Here is a 20,665-nt window from a genome sequence, read left to right on the forward strand (position 1 = left end):
GCACAGGTTACACTTACTCTAAAACATTATTTATCATTTATCTGAATTTTGAAATTAACTGGTTGTCCTATATATTTGCTAAGTCTGGCAACTTTGTCTGGAAAGGGTCATTATTCATTTAAAATGGAGTGTAGGGGTGTCTGGGTGGCTTGGTTGGTTAAGCATCTGCCTTTAGCTCAGGTCGTGATCCCTGGGTCCAGGGATCAAGCCCTGCACTGGGCTCCCAGCTCAGCAGGGAGCCTGCTTCTCCCTCTCCCTCTGCCCCTCTCCACCTCTTGTGCACTCTCTCTCAAATAAATAAACAAACAAATAAATCTTTAAAAAATTGAGTGCCAATTAATTTGTCAGATTTGTTTTCTTGAAAGCAGGTTTTCTATAGGAAGGGGTAAGTCAGTCTGTGGGTGTCTATGGAAAAAGGAGTCTGGATGCTGGCCTTCAGAGAAAGTCATTATGGAGGAAGAATAAATAACAAAAAAGCAGGAATTATCCAAGGGGATGGTAGTGGATGGAGGTGTGTGTGAGGTGAAGGATATCTGTGACAAAGGGAACAGCATGAGCCAAAGCAGAGAGTGAGAATCATGGTGGTATGAGTTTAGGAAATAGGACCAGGCTGACATCATGAGTAGAAAGAGGAAAGCAAGGGGAAGTAAGAATGAGAGAGATAAAGGCCAGTTAATGGAGGTCCTTGTATGCCCTTGAGCTTGAACATTGTCTAAAGGGTGATGGGAAGATTCTGAAGGGTTTTGAAGATGGACTTGCCATGCCCCACTTGCAGCAGTGTGGACGGTAGTTGGGGGTGGCCTGGCATTAACCTCCCTATGTTTACTTTGCTAGTAGAAGGATTGATAGGGCCTGCTTCATTCATTTATTTATGAGTCTAGTCCCTGAAGGCATCCAGGCTGGGATGTTTAAGGACTTCTGTAATGCATTAAGGTAGGTTTGTAATATAAGTCAGTCCCTTAACAGGTGCAAAATTCATGAGATGCTTAGCAGTGTGATTAGCGAAGGCTCTGTGATGAATCAATGCTTCAAATGCCTGAAGACGACTTTTTTTTCCCCTTGCAGGGAGGAGTGATTAACGAACAGACATGGAGTCTCTGGTTATTCTTCTTTTGTATAAGGTAAGAAAAGAAAGCGAAGTTAAACCTTATTGACTGTAAGTGGACGACCATGGAACGAGCTTGTAACCCAAGAGGTAAACTTTAAATTGCACAGGAATTTCCATTGTACTTCCTTGTGGCTTTAAAAAACTTCCCCCTCATATTCATTTTGCCTCCCACAATTTTTTACTAAAAGCCACATTAGAATACTGCATCCAGATACATCTTTGTTGGTTATAGAGATTTTGTATTACCAGGTCGTGGTCTTCTCTCTTTAATCAGTAGACACAGCCCAGGGTGTTATGCCCAAGGGGCTACCTTTGGTCCTGATAGTAGCCTGGTAACTTGGTCTCTTCGTTCCATATCTTTTTTTTTTTTTTTTTAAGATTTTTTAAAAAATGCCATATCTTTTACTCAAAGCCCAGATACTTGCTAAGTCTTCAGAGAGAGCATCTTCCTTCCACTGGTGGGTCCTGCGTTCTTCCCCAGGCTCCTTCCTTGTCTTTCCCCCTCCAACTCTCCCTGAAGTCATGAAGAATTTCCACGGTTTCTTCAGATGTGCCCTGCTTCTTTGTATCTCTCTCCCAAACTTTGCAGCGGCGGGGGGGGGGGGGGTCCTCTCAGTAAGGATGGCCCCTTGAATTCTCTCCTGGGACATGAGGAATATAGTCCACATCAAATGACACTTCACATCTCTTTTCTATAACCTCGATCGTATCTTACTGTGGGTCATGTATGTACACATGTATGCTCAGCCCTCTCTCTCCATACACACATGTCACATGCGGAGTAGAAGTGCTCTTCAGAAATATGACTAGATGCACCGTGCCTGCTATGCCCATATGTGTGCACGCACATGCTTAGGTACACACGCACATATACGTATGTATTTATGTACACTTACATGCATTACACACATATGAAGTGAACAGTGCATTTAGTCCTATTTCGGAGGAGTACCTGCATTTATGAAGACCGTTTCACGGGTGGTGACAAGCTATGTTCATTCGTTCTTGATGCCCCCGTGCGGTTTAGCTATCCATCACTGTTTGATCGCATTGGCTTATATATAGCTTTTGGATAGTACAAATGAATATTTATATACCAGTTTTTGTATAGATATATATTTTTATTTTTTCTGGGTTAATAAATACACATCTTGTATGAGATATATTATTTGCAGATGTTTTCTGCCCATCTGTAACCTGTCTTTTGTTCTCTTAACATTGTCTTTTCAACAGTGGAATTTCTTAATTTTGATAAACCCTAGTTTATAAATTTTTTTCCCATGGATTGTGCATTTGATATATCTAAGACATCTTTCCCTAATTGAAAGACTTTTTAAAAATTTTGTCCTCTAGAAGTTTTATACTTTTAAGATTTACATTTAATTCTATGATCCATTTTGAGTTAATTTTTGTATATGGTGCAAAGTATTAATTGAATTCTCTTCATATCACATAAATATCCAGTTGCTTTAGTATCATTTGTTGAAAAGACCGTCATATCTCCTCTGACTTCCCTTAGATAAAGTGAATGAATTGCTTAAAAAACACATACTGCCAAAACTCTCTCAAGAAGAAACACATAACCTGTGTAGTCCTATATCTATTAAAGAACTCGTTAGACATCTGCCTTCGGCTCAGGTCATGATCCTGGAATCCTGGGATCGAGCCCTGCTTTGGGCTCCCTGCTAGGCGGGGAGCCTGCTTCTCCCTCTCTTCTGCTTCTTCCTCTCCCTCTTCTGCCCCCTGCTTGTGTCCTCTCACTAAAACAAACAAACAAACAAAAACACTTGAACTTATAGTTTAAAAACTTTTCCACAAAGAACTTCAGACCACGATGGTTTCACCGGTGAATTCTGTGAAACATTTAGGAAAATAATAATGCCAATTATAGATAAACTTTTCCAGAAAATTTAAGAGGACAGAATATCTCTGGCTTATTCTGTGGGACCACTCTTACACTGATACCAAGGCCAAACCAAAATATTACAAAATATAAAATACAGATCAATATTTATTATAAACAAACACGCAGAAATCCTTGACAAACGTTAACAAATGTAATCCTACAGTGTGTAAAATGGGCAGTATGCCACGAACAAGCGGCATTTATTTCAACAATGCAAGACTGGGCTAAGAGTCCACGTAATTCGCCATATTTTAACCCAAACCATACGATCATCTCCATAGATGCCAAAAAACGTATCTGACAAAGGCCATCCTCCATTTCTGATCAGAACTGTTAGCTAACTAGGGATAGAAGAAAACTTCTTCAACTTAATAAAGGGTATTTATGAAATACCTATAGTTAACATCACTCTTACTGGTAAAAGACTCAATGCTTTATTCCAAGATCAGGAACAAGGCAAGGATGTCTGATCTCACCACTTCTATTCAACATTATATTGGAGTTTCAAAGAAATAAGGCTAGTAAAAGAGATAAAATACATCCAAATGGAAACTGGAGAAGTAAAGCTATCTTATTTTTAGGCAAATTGATTATTTATGTAGAAAGTATTATGGAATCTATAAAAAAAGTTACTAGACAAACAATTTCATTTCTAGATATAAGCTGTAAACAATGTTTAACTACCATTTTTAATAACATCCAAAAATATCACATAGGAGAAATCTGACATATGATGGGTAAGAACTATACACAGAAAACTACAAACACTGCCGAGAGCAATTAAAGAAGATCTAAGTAAATGAAGAGATACACTGTGTCACGGGTTGGAAGATTCATTATTGTTGTGATGTCATTTCTGATTGAATTCATGATAAAATTGAAATCATGATTCATGATAAAACACCCTTAAATCATTTACTGAAGTTTGTTCATCTTTCACCTCTGTGCTCACTCCCCTTCGCCTTCCTTCTTCCATATCTCAAGCATCTCCAAACTTGCCAATGCATCCTATGAAAACCCTTTCTAGAGTATAGATTCTCATCAAAAAGGGAGAGGCTGAGTATCTTCCATTTTATTGAGACTTTCAGTTAAATGGGCCAGAATTCATTTTCATATCTGCAGGGAGGGAAGAAGATATGAGATTTTATGTATGCACATGTGTACATATCTGGAATTAAACTACATAGATGTCTGTGATTAAACTTCTAGGCTAAACTCTGCGACGTAAAGGGCATTCTCATTAATAAAATGTAAGCCACACAGCCAGCAAAAGCACTGGGAATGAAAGCATTTTGAGCAAATTGTGAAAGTACTGGGGTCTCTGAGCTTCGCTGACAGCTCTTGTCCTGGTTGGCTTTACTGTCCGGTCCCACTGGGTCAGGATGGCATTTCTGGCCCCATCCCACTTCCCTGGTCCCATCAGTCGAAACTGGTATGGGCTACAAGGACCAAAGAACACCTCCAGGGCCAGCGGGGGATCCGTCAGGAAGAGCCACGGTATGTTGGGCTTGGCCCCTATGAAGGAGCCCAGCTCGTCCATGTATGTGATGTAATCTGTCTGCAAAGTCTGGCTCTGGCCGAACCTGAGGAAGGAAAATGACACATAGGAATGGGTGTCACAGCTGTAAACCAGGCACTGAGTTCTTATTTTCTACCTTAGAAAAGTAGCATTTTAGTTAGCGCCTCCCAAATGATCCCACTCCCATTTCTCCACAGCATTGAGTTTACCATTCTTTGGCTATAAATGAGTTGATTTTTTTTTTCTTTTCCTTCTTAATCTCTATCTGAGTTTGATGTTATTTTGGTCTTCTGCCTCAGGCCTGGAGGGAACTGCCGTTCGTGTGTCCAGATGACTGATTCACTTAGTTCACCCTTTAACACATGGTTATTCTTTACGTAACATCGCTTAGATCCAATGTTCGATTTTGGGGGCATGGCCTCATTTACTTTTACGAGCCCTGAAGAACAGGCTACCATTTAAGAAGTGAGGTTGACTTTGGGGCCTCTTCTCTTCCTCCTCCGCATTCCTACTGGCCACGATACAAAGGGTGGGGAGTGGAGCGGGCCGTGTGACTTGCTAGCACACGGGAGTGGCCACGCCACAGAGCTGTGCTGGGAACCGCATGAGATACGCGGAGGTTTTGTGGAGTCGGAAGTTTCCGGGTCTTCTCTGCCCTAGACCCTTCCCTGGCGACTGTTTGGCGGCTCTCAGTGAATGAGGTGTCAGAGCTTGAAAGGGCAGAGACTTCTTATACAGTCACCTATTCATCCGAATGGGATTCATGGTCTAATTATTCTTTCAACAGATTTTAATACGTAATTTGAAAAAGACTTACTTCTACAGAAGTAATTAACATAAAATACATTTAAATATCTGATGTCTAGCCACGTAAATGACTTTCTACAAATCCCATTTATGGTGTACTTAAGAACCCGTGTTTGGATGAATCAGAAATGAATATTCTTTTAGAAGAAATAGCAGGGCAGGTGAACTCAGTTTAGTGCTTCATTTGGCTTTCTTATTACAGTGCTCAGTTCCCGGCTAGTCAACTTGCTGGCGGACATGTGGCTGGTGGAAAGGACTTCTTGGAGACGTGTGAGCTGGATAATTCTTTGTTTAGGTGCCCTGTCTTCTGCAAGGTAGGATGTTTAGCAGTATCCTAGTTTCTACACATTAGAAGCCAACAGTATGCCCTCTGTACTTGCGACAACTAAAAATGTCTCTGGACTTTGCCAGATGTCCCCTGAGGATCAAAATACCCTCATTTGAGAAACTATCCTAGAGCGTAATGTGCTCTATACACTCATGTGATGCATAATGACTATTATTTTCCTATCAAATATTGCTTGATCATAGCAAGTGTTCCTAAAGTGTGAACTTTGACTAGTAAAAATATTATAAAATAATAAATGTATTCCTACACGTAAAGGAAAAACTTAGGGTTTGTTTCATTAGTAAGTACAATCTCACCACTTGAGTTTTTTCCCCATTTTCTCATCAATGTCATCCATCATTTCACTTGTAGTTGGCAAGGTACATGATTCTAGAAAAGAAACAAAGAAAGAAATATTGAAAAAGATGAAAAAGTCAGAACTATATAAGGACACATGATGAATTTTTCTTGGTATTTATGAATTATGTCCCTAAGTGATTTTGTATCAAGAGGAGCTGCCGTGGGTATCTTTAGTAGAATAACGACTTATAGAAATAAACTCTCGAGAAGGCAACGAACCCCCTCTGTGAATGGCAAAGCTGGCCTGCAGTGAGATAGTGAAAACACAGAAGTTTGTGGCTCCAAATCACCCGGTCTCATCTACCTGTGACGTCGTGCCTAATCCTTAGCATGCCTGAGCTACACCCCATGCACGTAATAGCTTAACAGTTTCTTTGTATTTCTTATTTGCACCCTCTTATTGAAAATTCTTTCAAGAAGTAACCTGGTAAAATAGTTCACTCTAAGGTACGTGGCAGTGGAAACAGACCCATGGAAGGAGGCGTGGGTTTTCCATCAGCCTGCAGCCAGAGGGGATCCTCAGAGAATTGTCAGTGTTTTGCTACAGCTTGTCAGTGGAGGGGGCATCTGATGGCTGAGTGTAGCTCTTTTGCCCTTATAACAGTGGCAGAAAGCTATTGTGACTTTCGCGGTGTAGAACACTTCCTAGTCCTGGGCAGCGTCCTACCCGGCCTGCCAGACCTTGCGGTCAGATGTTTGCCAAAATTCTTGTCTGCGTTGTTCACTGTTGTGTCCCAAGTGCCAAGACAGAGTGTGGCACAGAGTAGTGCTTAGTAAGTATTCGGTGAGTGAATAAGTGATATCTTTTGTTTCATGGAAGTTTCCTGGGTTTATGAACTGTAGCCAACTTTTTTGGTAAAATTCCAGGTGCTTGGCATGTTTGTGCCTTTAAGAGAAAAACATAGTGGAAGTATTTTACAGAAAGCACCCTTATAAATGATTTCACGACAGGGTTTTTAAAATAACGATTCTTTGTGGTACACTTGACATCGCTTACTTATCCACGACATTTTCAGCAAACATAGAGTCTATGATTGTAACATTTTCTTCATTACCCATGGTCTAAGTTTTTATGGACAATATGTTAGGGGAAGTGTACCTAGATTGACCCAGTCTTTTGAGCCCTTAAATAAAAAGGCACTTTAAGTAATAAGGATGACCAGTATGATTGCTGTAAATTAAATCAATATATTTGAGACATTGCTTTTCTTCATGTCATCCTCATATTCTTGATTTCCTCACAAAAGCACACTCGTGGCCACTGGAGACCGTGGGGTCTAGAGTGGAGGGAGCAGGAGAGGGTGGTCAACAGAGTAGGCGTGGCCTGACTTTGCAATTCTGACAGTTTGGCCCTGGGAAGATCTCTAGCATTGCCCACAACGTCCTCAGGGCCCTCTCACCTTCACAGTGTATCTTGACATTGCTGCTACCTACTGCTGTCTTCCTCTTGCTTAAAGCTTTGCAGAGTACGTGTGCCTGGGTGGCTCAGTGGGTTAAGCCTCTGCCTTCAGCTCAGGTCATGCTCTCAGGGTCCTGGGATCAAGCCCTGCATCGGGCTCTCTGCCCAGCAGGGAGCCTTCTTTCCCCTCTCTCTCTGCCTACCTCTCTGCCTACTTGTGATCTCTGTCAAAAAAATAAATAAAATCTTAAAAAAAGAAAAAAATCTTTGCAAAGTCCCTCCAATTTCACTCTGAGAAGTCTAAGCTCTGTAACACAGCTCTTAAGGCCCTCCACGGTCTAGTCCCTTTCTCTATTTCTTGCCACTCCCTGCCTCTATTTTATATGTCCTTACCGAACACCTTAAGACTTCCCCTACTATAACATTCCCCTGGCTCTCTTTTAGACTGTGTAAGATCAAGGAGTATGTCTAGTTCCCTTTATATTGCTAGCATCTAGCACAGTACTTGGCATATAGTAGGTGCTCAATAAATGTTCACTGACTAAATGGATAAAAGACTGAACGGTCCACTTACTTGCAAACACTTTAGCTGCCCAGCGAGCCTGCAGGTCAGCTGTGGGGATGGCAGCCCCAAGGGACTGGACAAGGCCAATCACAGCCAAGGTTGGCTTCTCCATTTTTGGTGGGAAGATGCCTTTAAACAAGGTGACCTCGTTGTTTCTGCTTTTGATGATGGAGTCATCAAGGAAGGGGTAGGCGTAATCATAGCCTGTTGCGAAGATGATGTAGTCGATGGCCTCAAACACGGTCCCATCCTCAAACACAGCCGAGGTCTCTGTAAACTCCTTCACACTGGGCTTGATGGATACAGTACCACACAGGATGCGGGATGGGAGCTCGTCATTGAACACAGGCTCTTTCCTCAGGGGACTGTTCAGAAACAAGAGACAAAGGCTCTTGCTGTAACATACCTCGATTCCAGGGAATATCTGCAATAGTTCAGAGCACTAGAACCAAAGCTGAGGAGTGAAACGTTAGCAGGGGGACCACTGAGCTCTTCTTTTGTGGCAGGTTTTCTTCTATTGCCTGCAATAGTCCTTAAGAAATTCTGTCTGAGGGGCACCTGGGTGGCTCAGTGGGTTAAGCCGCTGCCTTCGGCTCAGGTCATGATCTCAGGGTCCTGGGATCGAGCCCCACATTGGGTTCTCTACTCAGCAGGGAGCCTGCATCCCCCTCTCTCTCTGCCTGCCTCTCTACTTGTGATCTCTCTCTCTCTGTCAAATAAATAAATAAAACCTTTAAAAAAAAAAAAAGAAATTCTGTCTGAGGAGCACCTGGGTGGCTGAGTCAATTAAGTGTCTGCCTTCCTCTCAGGTCATGATCCTGAGGTCCTGGGATCAAGCCTTCATTGGGCTCCCTGCTCAGTGGGGAGTCCGCTTCTCCCCTTGCCCTCTCCCTGCTCATGCTTTCTCTCACTCTCTGTCAAATAATTAATATCTTAAAAAAAGAAAAAGAATTTCTGTCTGAGCTGCCTCTTTTGGCTCTTCAAAGCTTGAAGATTTCCTTATGAGCACTTACACAATTTGGTGATCCACCAAACAGATGAGAATAAAACTAATTCCGAGACATAATCAGTGGTTCCGAGTGCAGAATCTGGAACCAGGTGACCCAGGTTTATAATCTACCCCTGTCTCTCACGAGTGGCCACTTCTCTGTATTTGTTTCCTTGTGTGTAAAGTGCGGTAGTGATGGAATCTACCTCATTCTCTTGTTGTGAGAGTTAAATAAACGTTACCTGTAAAGCACTTGAAACAGCGCCCGCCACTCGCAAGCACCATTATTGTAAGTGAACTACTATTATAAGTGAGGTCTTCTCTGAGAAAATCCCGTTTGCTCAGCGAGCTGCTTCATTGCCGTATTTGGTTTCCTTTACTTTGGTTGCCAAAGTTCTAGGATTCAGGAATTTTGGAATTTACTCCAAATATCTCAAACAGCCAGAAAGGTTATAAATCGTAGAATCTGTCTATGTATTTCCATGCCATTCTCTATGTTTATAATTCTGCAACCTCTTCTTTTGCTTTATAAAGTGACAAAAAGCAGGTCACAGTAAAGCCTGTTTTTCTCCCCTTGTCCCCTACCCGGGAGAAGTGAGAAGGTGTCATCAATACCTTAGGGTAACTGGAACGTTTTCTAAGATGGAGCCTCATTCTCAGAATGAATGGATTTCCAAATCTACATTTCAGTTGTCTAAAGGGCAAAGCCAGAATATGATTTGCAGTTACTCTTACAAGACAAAAGGTCTTCCCCCCCCCCAGATTTTATTTATTTATTTGACAGAGAGAGAGACATCGAGAGAGGGAACACAAGCAGGGGGAGTGGGAGAAGGAGAAGCAGACTTTGCACTGGGCAGGGAGCCTGATGTGGGGCTCGATCCTAGGACCCTGAGACCATGACCTGAGCTGGAATCAAGAGTCAGATGCTCTACCGACTGAGCCACCCAGGTGCCCCGAGAATGCCTTTCTAGTTAGTACGTATTGGTCTCTGGCTCTAAGTATATAAACAAATACTAATTTTACAGTGCATATCCGTTTTGCGAATTGTCGGTGTTTTACATGTTTCATGGGTCCTGACTGTCCTGCTAAAATCCTAGACTCTGTGGTTGAGGAGGAGTGCACTTTAATTGTGAGATTTTCTGCTTTCTGAGACATGTCGATTAACACTACCTGGTTCATTGCTCTTTAGATGCATACTGGAAAATTTGGGATTAATAAGAACCAATATTTGTAAACTTGGTAGTTCACAAAATGCCTTAATTTTTTTTTTTACTCTTCCCGATACCACAGTAGTCTTGACGAGTAGATACTATTATTGCTATCTCCATCACCCATAGCATGGATAAGGTATTCCTCCAAAGACAATTCATGAATTGGCTCAGCCCTCAAGATTCTGTGCTATAGCTTGTAGCTACCGTAAATGAATCTTGCATGTCAGAGGCATCCGGCTGCCTGCTCCTTTGCCATTTTGTATTTTCCCATATACCTTTCAGCACCAGAGTCATTTCAGTAAGATTTTCACCCCGTGCGTGACCTCTGAGTACACTGTGTCATTTATGCAGTCCTCACTTGAATCCCAGTGCCCTTCGTGAGACCTAGAGAGAAAAATTTCAACTGAAACTAGTGCCCCGCTCTTTTGGGATGATAAAATAGGAGTTACTTGTAGTACCCATTTAAAGGCATCAGGCCGTAGTTCTCATGCTTAAACCAGGTGTTCATCTTCTTGACATATAACCAGTCAGAGACAAATGAAGGAAGGGCATTCCGGAGGAAGGTTGCAAAACGGGTCACGTACACCATGTCCCAAGGATAGCCATCATCCCAAACCCGGCTCATGACCCAAGAACCACTTCTGCTGCTGATAATGACCTGGTGGGGAAGGCAACATGGGTTTCGATACTCTGTAAGAAAGAAGCAGATATGACACGACAGACACCTGTATGGGCTTCTCCATACATTTCCCCCATATCTAGGCAGAAGCATTTTTAGAGAGTTGGGTCAAGATGAAAAGTCCCTGATTGAAACTAGGTAGAAACAGAACTACTCTGCCCTTATACCCCAGAGGGCTGGTGCACAGTTGTTGAAATAATGAGAGCCTGTCATCTTGGAACAAGAGGGCTGTGTCTTCAATTGTGACAGGCCTAATCTTCACAGAGTCAGAGACAGCAATGGAGGGGACCAGCCAGTCCAGAGCCTCAGTGGTGGTGGATGGCGGTAGTTGCTGGATTGGGTGGGAGAATTATAGCTTAATCTCTACCTGAAATTAGGCTGAGGAGATACCAAAGAGTTAATTCAGTTTTCTGTCTGAAGTCGCCTCTCTCCCTCCTTCTTACACAGCCACTCCATGACCTCTGCTCAGGACCCAAACCATGGCAGCTGTCTCAGCTCTGAGACAAGCCCAGCTGCTCGTCTGTTATGATGCTTTTGTGACAACCCAAGAGAATCGAACTTCAAAAAATTCCTTAAGTTTTATTTATACTCACTTAAGAATTTGTTTATTGAGCATGTGTTTCCTTAAAAATAGGTTAAGTTCTCCAAGGGCTGTTGGTCATGGATGATTTAGCTTAGAGTCCTTTGGGAAGCCTTCCTTGACTTCATCCAGGCTAAGCTGCTGTTGCCACACCTAATGTCGCTGAGGTTTCATCATCTCCTTTCATGCCTGTCCTCTCATCTCCACCCACTGACTGCCCCCGGAAGTCAAGAAGTAGTCTGACTTATTTCTGTGCTTAGTTCTAGTCTGACGTGATTCTGACATATAACCTGTGCCCAGTGTTTCCTGAGTCCTGGCTGTTGAATTTTTGGATAAATGACAGCAAGAACCAGATCGTATATGTCTTTCAGACCTTTGGAATGATAAGCACAATCAGTGCCTTTTGTGTGGTAGGAGATAAGACACATTGTGAAATATATAAGCAACAGTTCGCTTGGAGGCGATCAGAACACAAAATTTTAAAAAAATGCACTCTTATTGATCTATACATGCACGCACGCTTGCCTCTGGGTCCGGCAGAATGTACTTCCTTGCTCGCCTGGGCCAGACCACCTAGCTTCCCAGGGAGGATGTCTCAAGTCCTCCCTGACTCAATGGGTACATACCCAGGCGGAGCCCTTGACTCAGGACATGGCAAACCGGAGCCTCCGGGCCTCAGCGTTGACTTAAGAGGGCCGCGTACCCCGGGCTCGTTTCTCAAAGTGTACCTGTGCAGCCAGACGACTGAGCTCTACGGCAATGTCGGATCCGGAGTTCCCCAGGCCGATCACCAGGACCCTCTTTCCCTTGAAGGCTTCTGGGTCCTTGTAGTCCCTGCTGTGGAGGTAGCGGCCTTGAAACCCGTGTAGGCCTGAGGGGAACATGAGGAGTGCTTTGAGCTGATTTTCAGAAGAAAGGATGAAGACTCTCGGTTTTCATTTTTTAAAAAAATTCCTATTAGCAGTCTTCATTAAAAAAAAAATCTTCCTAGTTAAAGTGCATTTATCCTTTCAGTGGCTTTTGACACTACACCCCCAACTAAGTACTTACAGTGCCCTAAAAAACCTACAGTATGGGAACTTGTATTTTGACAGTAATAATAGCTAATGTTTGTTGAGTACTCCGGTGGGCCAGGCCCTCTGCTAAAAGATTTACAGTCTAACATCTGATCTGGATGACCTCTCTGAGTGGCAGATACCAGTGTCTCTATTTTTAAAAGACAGGAAATCAAGACAATGAAATTAAGTGACTAGTCTAAGGTCCTCTAAATATACTGCCTCTTAACCTTCACGCCTTCAATCCTCTATTCTTCCTGAATCTTACTTTTAATTATTTGGCCTATGAACAGCATGCCTGCAGATGGGAAGTCCAATATTTTATGGTGGACGTGTGTTTCTGCTGCAAGGAAGGAAGGAGGGAAGGAGAAAGGTCGGTTGCTCGTGTGTCGCATTTATTTGATGTTGGCACTTTTGTACAGTAGTGGAGTATGGCCCCCCCCCCCACTGAAATTTCTTAAGTGAATTTACAAAATGTGCCTATAGATGACTTTTAAAAACCCTTCCTCTAAACAAATACTTCCTCTTCGGTCTTCATCTGATCTCTGACTAGCAGGTCCTTGATTCTTTTAGCATAAGGGTTCAAGAGGCCAATTCTTACTATATTTCACATATCATCAGATGCCCAAATTTTGTTTTGAAATCTTTGGGAACTTAAGAATAATTATTATGTACCATCTATGGAAAAGATCTAGCTCAACGCTTGACGTTTGTGTATAAATCCCCCGTCTATTGTATATTTTCCCAACTTACCAGGAAAAGAATCAGTTGGTAGATTGGGGTACACATGATGTCCTGAACAAATCATTACAGCATCAAAAATAGCAGATTCCTGTTTCCCATCCTTTTCCGAAACAACTTCCCATTGTCCGGTGACTAAGAAGTTGGGACATTTCTTTATACTAGAAACCAGGGTCTTAAAGAAAACCAGAAAGAAATTCCTTCTATTTACAATTGTGTGGGTTTTAATTTTTTCACTGTGTTTCTATAGAGGAAATAACTTCCATGAGCTCCCCGATCATTGAGAAATATATGGGAAAACATTAAAATAAGGAGTCATAGTGATTTTTCACATCTCCAAGGAAAATTGCTCAGTGGGGCATATTTACTTTTTAAACATCTAGTTAGTAGATGTGGGATAGATTACACTGACTATTCTTGTGAAAGATGCCACGTCATTTGCTTACTACCCCCTTCCACGGGCATTCCTGTCTTCTTTCTCTCTGACCTCATTTTCTGTCAGTTCCATAAATATGGGAATATCTCGGGGTTATCAATCCTTATTTCTCCTTTGCAAGGTATAGATACTCTCCCTTGGAAATATTAGCCACTTCCACAGTATGACTATTATGTAAATAAATATAAAATTATATTAAGTATAAAAAATAATAAATAAATAATAAGTAATAATAATAATAATAAACAGCAAATAAACAAATAAACAATAAATAATAAATAAATAAAACAATTCCTAGCTCTTGTAAGATGTGGAAAAGAAAGCCCTTGGTGACAGTAAATACAATCCCAGTTCATAATTTTTTGGTTGTTTTTCTCACTACATACGTATGTTTGCATTTAACAGTACTGACTGGGGATTAGGAATTCTAAACATATGCGAAGTATTACTGTTATTTACAGAGCTCAGTCTTCCCTGCTGTGACTGCCAAGTCTCCTGATCTGAGGAACTAAGTCGGGGGAGGATGCGAGCAAGGACTACCTTAGTCGTTCATTTAAAATTTCACTCTCCTCCTCATGGCAGAGCTTCCAAAGAATGCCACAGCTTCTTGAACCACACCTCATTGGCACTGAACTCAAGAAGTCTCAGTATGGACTAGGGAATCTGGGACTGTTTCTAAAACGTGACAGTGTGACGGCGGAGTGTGCGCTTAGACGGTGTAAGCACGTCTAGTGTTTTCTGTTGCGTTCTCAAAGCTCTCCGAGACCAGCGGAGAACATGTTCAGGGGAAAAAAACAACAAGACGCAAATACTTTAAAATCCAAACCAACATTGGATTGGCGAGCTATCCTAATATTGGCTCTGATTTCTAGAGCAGAATACTATATCCTTGCTTCCCCCCAACGGATAAACATACTGAGATCAACAGCACCAGTCAGAAGGCCCTTACCTCAAACTGTATATATCTTAGAAGGTTCTTCTCTTGAGCAAATGTCCGTATGTATTCCTGGAGCTTGCTGTGGTGCATATAGTTGGGGAAGTCATCAGGGTACGGGAAGTCTGGGAAGCACATCATCTCTTTGGAAGAGTTGGTGAATACGGACTGGTAAATGCTGGCTCTGCCTTCTTCAGCTTGGTTCTAGGAAGAAGGATAAAGCTCAAAAAGGGGGCCAAGAATGGCATTCTCCTCAGCAAATATTCTATTTTAGTTCAACTGAAACCTTTTAATATGTAAAAAAAAAAAAGACATTAAAACAATTCATAGCACTTGTAAGATGTGGAAAAGAACGCCCTTAGCATTGCACCTGGCACAGAGTGGGGGCCTACACCTTAGTTCTCTTACTCGAATTACCCCCGCATTAGCTCTGTGTTTGTAGTCCTGTAGAGTTTTCTTTTTTTTTTTCCTTTCTTTCTTTTTTTTTTCCCTTCTTTCTTTTTTTTTTTTTTGTAGAAGAATGAAACTCGACCATTCTCTTACACCATACACAAAGATAAACTCAGAATGGATAAAAGACCTCAACGTGAGACAGGAATCCATCAGAATCCTAGAGGAGAACATAGGCAGTAACCTCTCCGATATCAGCCACAGCAACTTCTTCCAAGATATGTCTCCGAAGGCCAAGGAAACAAAAGCGATAATGAACTTTTGGGACTTCATCATGAGCTTTCTTTCTTTTTCCAGTCACCGCACCTGGTTCTGATCTCCTGCTCGTGTTCAAACAACAACGACGATAACAACACAACTAAGTGGTTCACAGGAGGTGGTAGTTGGGAATCTCCTTGCTCGGCTGTACGGCGTTCAGTGAACACTTGACCAGCAACAGAACCTTCTCTCGAAGTGGAGTGTTTATTTGGCCTAGTCAGAATCAGCTGAAGGGCCCCTTAGATCACAGATTCCTGGCGCCACCTGTAGAATTTCTGATTCAGTGTGTTAGCCTGGGGCCTGAGAATCTGCATTTCCCACAGTTCCAGGCGATGCTCGTGCTGCTGGCCCAGGAACCAGGCTTTGAGAGCCACTGCTCTATTGGGAATGAACTCTGTGCTTGAGGAGTCCCTGAACCACTGGTTACTGGTCCTCGCCCCTCACCAAACACACAGGAAACCATGTGCCTCAGAACTTGTATTAAACCTTGCCAGTGCATCGTGACGCCATATCACAGAAAAGTGGCTTTCTTTTTGAGAGGTCCTTGAAGGCTAAATGGAAAAACAAACATTTCTTCTCTGTTTTAAGGAGGATAAAATTCACACAATGTGCTGCCTTGGAAGTACTTTAACAAGCTGGCTGCCTCTGCTTCCTTGGAAACCAAAGGAACCTCTCTGAAATGTGGAATGACTTGTTCCTGCCGGATTCAGATCTGCATCTTCCTCCAGCCCCACACTGACCTCAGGAAGCGGACGAAAAAGTGCTGGAAAGGCCTGACAGGCTTCTGTCTGGGGTGGGGCTGCTTGAGGCCTCCGTTTGAAGATAAAACTTCTAGTCACGGTTGTTGTGTTTCTCATAAATAGGCAGGCTCAGAGATTTTGACTTTCATAAAAGCCTCGCTTTGAAATTTCTGCTAAAGTCAGAAAAAGGGTGATGGCTCGTGCCTGGTGGATTTTGAGGTTTGAGTCTTTCCCATTCACCCGCAGCCATACCTCTTGCTGGTGGTTGTGGAAGGAGGCGTGGGAGGGGGGTTTCTCAGGTGTGGATTGAAGGGAGGGAGGCCTGAGCTTCAGGCAGTGGGCTGGTTAACAAAAACATAAGACTGCTGGGAAACAGAGAGAGTGAGACCTTGGATTATTTCCATCGTGAATGAATCTCAGCTCCTTTGCCTCTTGGCCCCAGCCAGTCATAACAGGAGGAGGAAGAATATGTACCCTGCAGCTCCTTGGAATTTTCCCTGAAGGACTGTTCCACACACAAAGGAAAACAGATGTATTACATAACAACAGACGATTGCTTCAAAGAGCTCGTATTTTCAGTTTCAGCATGTGAGCCGGGAAGGAGGAAGTGAGACTCTGCCTCTGGCTGAGAGAGCTGCCCTAGACCCAGAGATCCAAGCAGCCGCGGTCACACTATCATGGCCTGTCTTGGGTTATGACTGTGTCCATGTCTCTCGTCTTCCCCACTGGAACGTGGGCAACTGGAGGGCGAGGTCAGAGGCTAATTGGAGAATGTAGTGCACGCATGTCAACAGTCTGCCCTCATCTTCTTTCGGATTCCGTCTCTGCTCGTCAATCCCACTTCTCCTTGTCCACATATACCCTCAAAGGCCAGCTCAAAAGTTGCCCCCTCTATCATGCCTTTCCTTGTCTCGTTCTTACCAACCAGGAGTCATCCTGTCTCCACCTCTACCGAGCTCTGATGGTCTTTACTGCCCTAATCGCATATTCACTGATATTACAGTTAGTCTAGGACTTGTTTTCTCTGATTTTAAAATGCTGGCTGCCTGTTGTACCTCTTATCTGCAGCTTTCCCTAACATCGTGGCCCACGCATGGTGCACTCCCCAAACCCTTGCTGAGTGAATGAATGAATGGTTGAGTGGAACAAACGTCCAGATGGTTCTGGTTCCACTGTTTTCCCCTTTTGTAGTGCAGTAGCATGAAAGTCTTCTGAGGATACGAGACCTTAATTTTGGAGTATATGAAACTTAAAACTTCTCCCATTCAGCCTGCTAGTGTTTAAACCTCGTTTGGTGTTCATTTTGCAGAAAAAGCACACGGTGAAAAGTTCAGAATTATTAGGTTTCTTTCTTTCTTCTGAAAGAAAGTCCTGCCTAGCAGGACTTGCAAGATAAAAGCTTGCGTAACACATTTTTCTAAAGATCTCTTTCTCAGAGCGGATCGTATGTCCCAAGCAACCTTTCTTAGACAAGAAGAACCGGGGCCGGGTATGGAGGGACTAAAGTTTAGAGTATTTTTATGTGTTTACATGCCCACGGGGCTGTGGAGTAGAATTCTGCTTATAACCAGGGACCTTATGGGAAAGAGCTATCCCGTATTGCACATAACCCAGAGTCTTGGCATTGTACCGGTCTGTCGTCTGTTGCTTCCTTAAGTAAACTCAGGGACCTTGGCACTGGTTACTTACAGATCCCATGTCCACTGCCTCCCCCATGCCTTTCATGCTGGTCGCTCCTACCTAGACACGTCCCCCACCTGGTCCTGCACACTGTTGATGACTGTCTGTGGGGTGCCGTCACAGGCCGCAGTGGGACTGTCACTCTCTGGAGCTGCGTCATGTAATAGTCCTCACTTGTGTGGTCTGAGAGCACCTTTGAGTCTCAGCGGCGTGCTCTCCTTGCGGGAAGTTTTCCTTGACCTGCTAGCATTTTAGCAGCAGCCCTACCGTCGTCTAAATCTCCAGGCGCTCGTTCATTAAACGGACGGTCACCAAGGGCTAGCTCGTTGCTCAGTTTTATAACCTCGTATTCGAAACGCTTAGGGCTCGATGTATTTTGGAATTTGTAGTTTTGGATTTTTCTCCATAACACTTCTAGTGAGATCTGGGACAGCACCCTGTAGTCAATGGCAAGAAAATTTCTGTAGTGAAACACAAAGTGGCACAAATGAAGATTGTAAGTAGCCTAATGTCAAGTTCGACTCATGTTTTCTGACCGTCTGACTTCAGGAAAGATCTTGCCATCAAACACATTTTTGCCCATTTTCTATCAAAGGACCTGTATTATGGCTTACTTCTTATTTTTCATCTCAGTACTTGGCACAAAACTGCTGAAAGAGATGTTCAAGCAGCATTTAATTGTTGCTGATGAGATCATAGAGAACCATTTCATGATTTAGGCTAAGCGGGCCACATCTCCCTGAACAAATATAAATAAAGAAAATCGCATCCTTAAAAAATAATAACTCTTGATTACTTCCTAATGGAAATGATCTTATATCTCCTATGACACATGCAGGATTATAGGACCTCTCACTTCAAAAAAAAAAAAAAAAAACCAACCTCTTTTTTTTTTTTTAATATTTTATTTATTTATTTGACAGAGAGAGAGGTCACAAGCAGGCAGAGAGGCAGGCAGAGAGAGAGGGAGAAACAGGCTCGCCACTGAGCAGAGAGCCCGATGCGGGGCTCGATCCCAGGACCCTGAGATCATGACCTGAGCCGAAGGCAGAGGCTTAAACCACTGAGCCACCCAGGCGCCCCAAAACCAACCTCTTTTTTAAAAAAGATTTTATTTTTTTATCTGACACAGAGAGAGAACACAAGTAGGCAGAGAGGTAGGCAGAGAGAGGGAGAAGCAGGCTCCCCGCTAAGCAGAGAGCCCAATGCGGGGCTCGATCCCAGGACCCTGAGAACATGACCTGAGCCAAAGGTAGAGGTTTAACCCACTGAGCCACCCAGACGCTCCTTAAAAAAACCTTTTGAGATGAAAACAAATATGTCCTAAGTAAGCACTGATAATTTCTATTAGAGCAAAGTGTTGTTGCAGTTTGGGCAAGCACTGAGACAAAGACAGAGTTTGGTTACAAGGAGAATCGTGTGGATATGATGTCTTCATGTCCAATATGTGTCCTCTACATCCAATCACAATGGCTGGGAAATTCAGGACAGAAAGGATAGAAGTTTCCCCGACCTGCCTTTCAAAGTTTAAAAATTGTTTTTATAGTGAATATTTTTTGATTATATTATTTGTCCAACGATGAGACTGAATGGCAAAGGCAACCATTTTTCTCTCTGGTTTTGGAGTTTGGAAACTATTCAGTAGCCACATATACAACATGCACAATCAGCTTTCATAACTTACAGAGTCTTTGCGACAGACACAATAAATTCTAACATCACATCCCGTTACAGTTGGAAGGCACATTAGAGGATACCTAATCTCCTGCCTTGACATTTGACAAATGAGCATTTGAGGTCCAGAAAGAACAGAAATGACTTGCCTGAGATTAATCTTCCCAAAAAACCCAAGGCTGAGACTATAACTCAGAACTTCTGACGTTGGTCCAATTTTTTCTCTTCCTTTGTTTCCTTTCCTTTCCTTTCTTTTCCCCCGCCCACCAGTTCCTAGGTTTTCTGAGCAGTAGTGAACAGGGATAGAATCCTTTCCATTACATGGGGGTAGGCAGTGGTACAGTTATGTTTTCGTTATAAATTGCTGACATTAGCACCCTTTATAGCCTTGAGATCTGGGCTCTGCAGAGAGCTGGTAACAATGCAGGTAACAATGTTTCATGAGCTAGTATGAAGTAGTTTTAAGTGATTGGACAGTAGCATGATGGGAGAGAGAAAATTTTACTTTCCAGATCTGGGGCTTATTTGACCTACCACCCAAGTCTGAATAGCACCCAGATTTGACTTACGGAGTGACCCATCTCCCTTCTGTTCGTATCCCAGTGATGTCCCACTCACCGAGAATTTCCACAGGCCTCCAACATCATTGCTTCTCTCGAAGCAGGTGGGCTCCAGCCCCTCTTCCAGGCAGCAGCGGATGGAGGCTAAGCCACTGACACCAGCTCCGACGATGGCCACTCTCTTCCCCATGGTTGCCAGGAAGGAGGGCCTGGAGAGAGCTTCTTTAGAAGAGTGTCCCTGAATACTTGGGATTTTTCAGTAGGAAGAACCAGCCAAGGTTTGTGCGTCAGGATCCTCACCTTAACACAAGAAAACATAAATGCACGTTAAGAAGTTATTTTCAGCATTTTTACCACTTTTGCTACAGTAAGATAATAAATCTGGCTGTTTCTCCTGCTTATTGAAGGCGCTCAAAATAGCAGAGTCATTAAATGTTGGAGCAGGAAGGCCCTTGAAGTTCATCAGTCTAATGCTCCCCATTATAAATGTAGCAATAGTCACTCCAAGAATGTTAGCAATTACTTCTTCGACATCTCACAGCTAATAAGTAAAGAAGTTGGAACCAGAACTCAAGCCTTCTGTATGAAATCCACTGTTCCAAATCACCCCTACTCACTTTGAATGCTTGGCTCTAAGGGGTCTTAGTCTTAATGAACTGCCTTCCTTTCCCCAGAGAACCAGCAGTT

At 42.9% G+C, this 20,665-nt stretch overlaps 1 protein-coding gene across 2 annotated transcripts; it reads right to left on the reverse strand.

Moving 5' to 3' along the window:
* Positions 1-4,254: 4,254 nt before the first annotated feature.
* On the reverse strand, positions 4,255-20,168 carry LOC123928128 (putative dimethylaniline monooxygenase [N-oxide-forming] 6). 2 transcript variants are annotated; one of them, XM_045983194.1, is made up of 8 exons: positions 20,037-20,168; positions 14,632-14,820; positions 13,259-13,421; positions 12,179-12,321; positions 10,650-10,849; positions 8,002-8,357; positions 5,986-6,058; positions 4,255-4,597 (listed from the first exon to the last, which is right to left on the reverse strand). In XM_045983194.1, the coding sequence occupies exons 1-8, from the start codon at positions 20,166-20,168 to the stop codon at positions 4,255-4,257; spliced, it is 1,599 nt and encodes a 532-aa protein (XP_045839150.1). The 2 variants fall into 2 exon arrangements, with proteins under 2 accessions (XP_045839150.1, XP_045839149.1); XM_045983193.1 differs by having other exon boundaries at positions 4,255-4,636.
* Positions 20,169-20,665: the final 497 nt, after the last annotated feature.

This window comes from Meles meles, chromosome 17, assembly GCF_922984935.1.
Source record: "Meles meles chromosome 17, mMelMel3.1 paternal haplotype, whole genome shotgun sequence".
Classification (NCBI taxonomy): domain Eukaryota; kingdom Metazoa; phylum Chordata; class Mammalia; order Carnivora; family Mustelidae; genus Meles; species Meles meles.

Excerpts from the sequence above, each read along its gene's own strand:
- LOC123928128 (XM_045983193.1), bottom strand. The coding sequence starts at position 20,168 with ATGGGGAAGAGAGTGGCCATCGTCGGAGCTGGTGTCAGTGGCTTAGCC. Across the intron at positions 13,422-14,631 it reads TAAGATATATACAGTTTGAG|ACCCTGGTTTCTAGTATAAA; the intron begins GTAAGGGCCTTC and ends GTTTTCTTTAAG. Across the intron at positions 4,637-5,985 it reads ATGGGGAAAAAACTCAAGTG|CTGTGACACCCATTCCTATG; the intron begins GTGAGATTGTAC and ends CCTGGTTTACAG.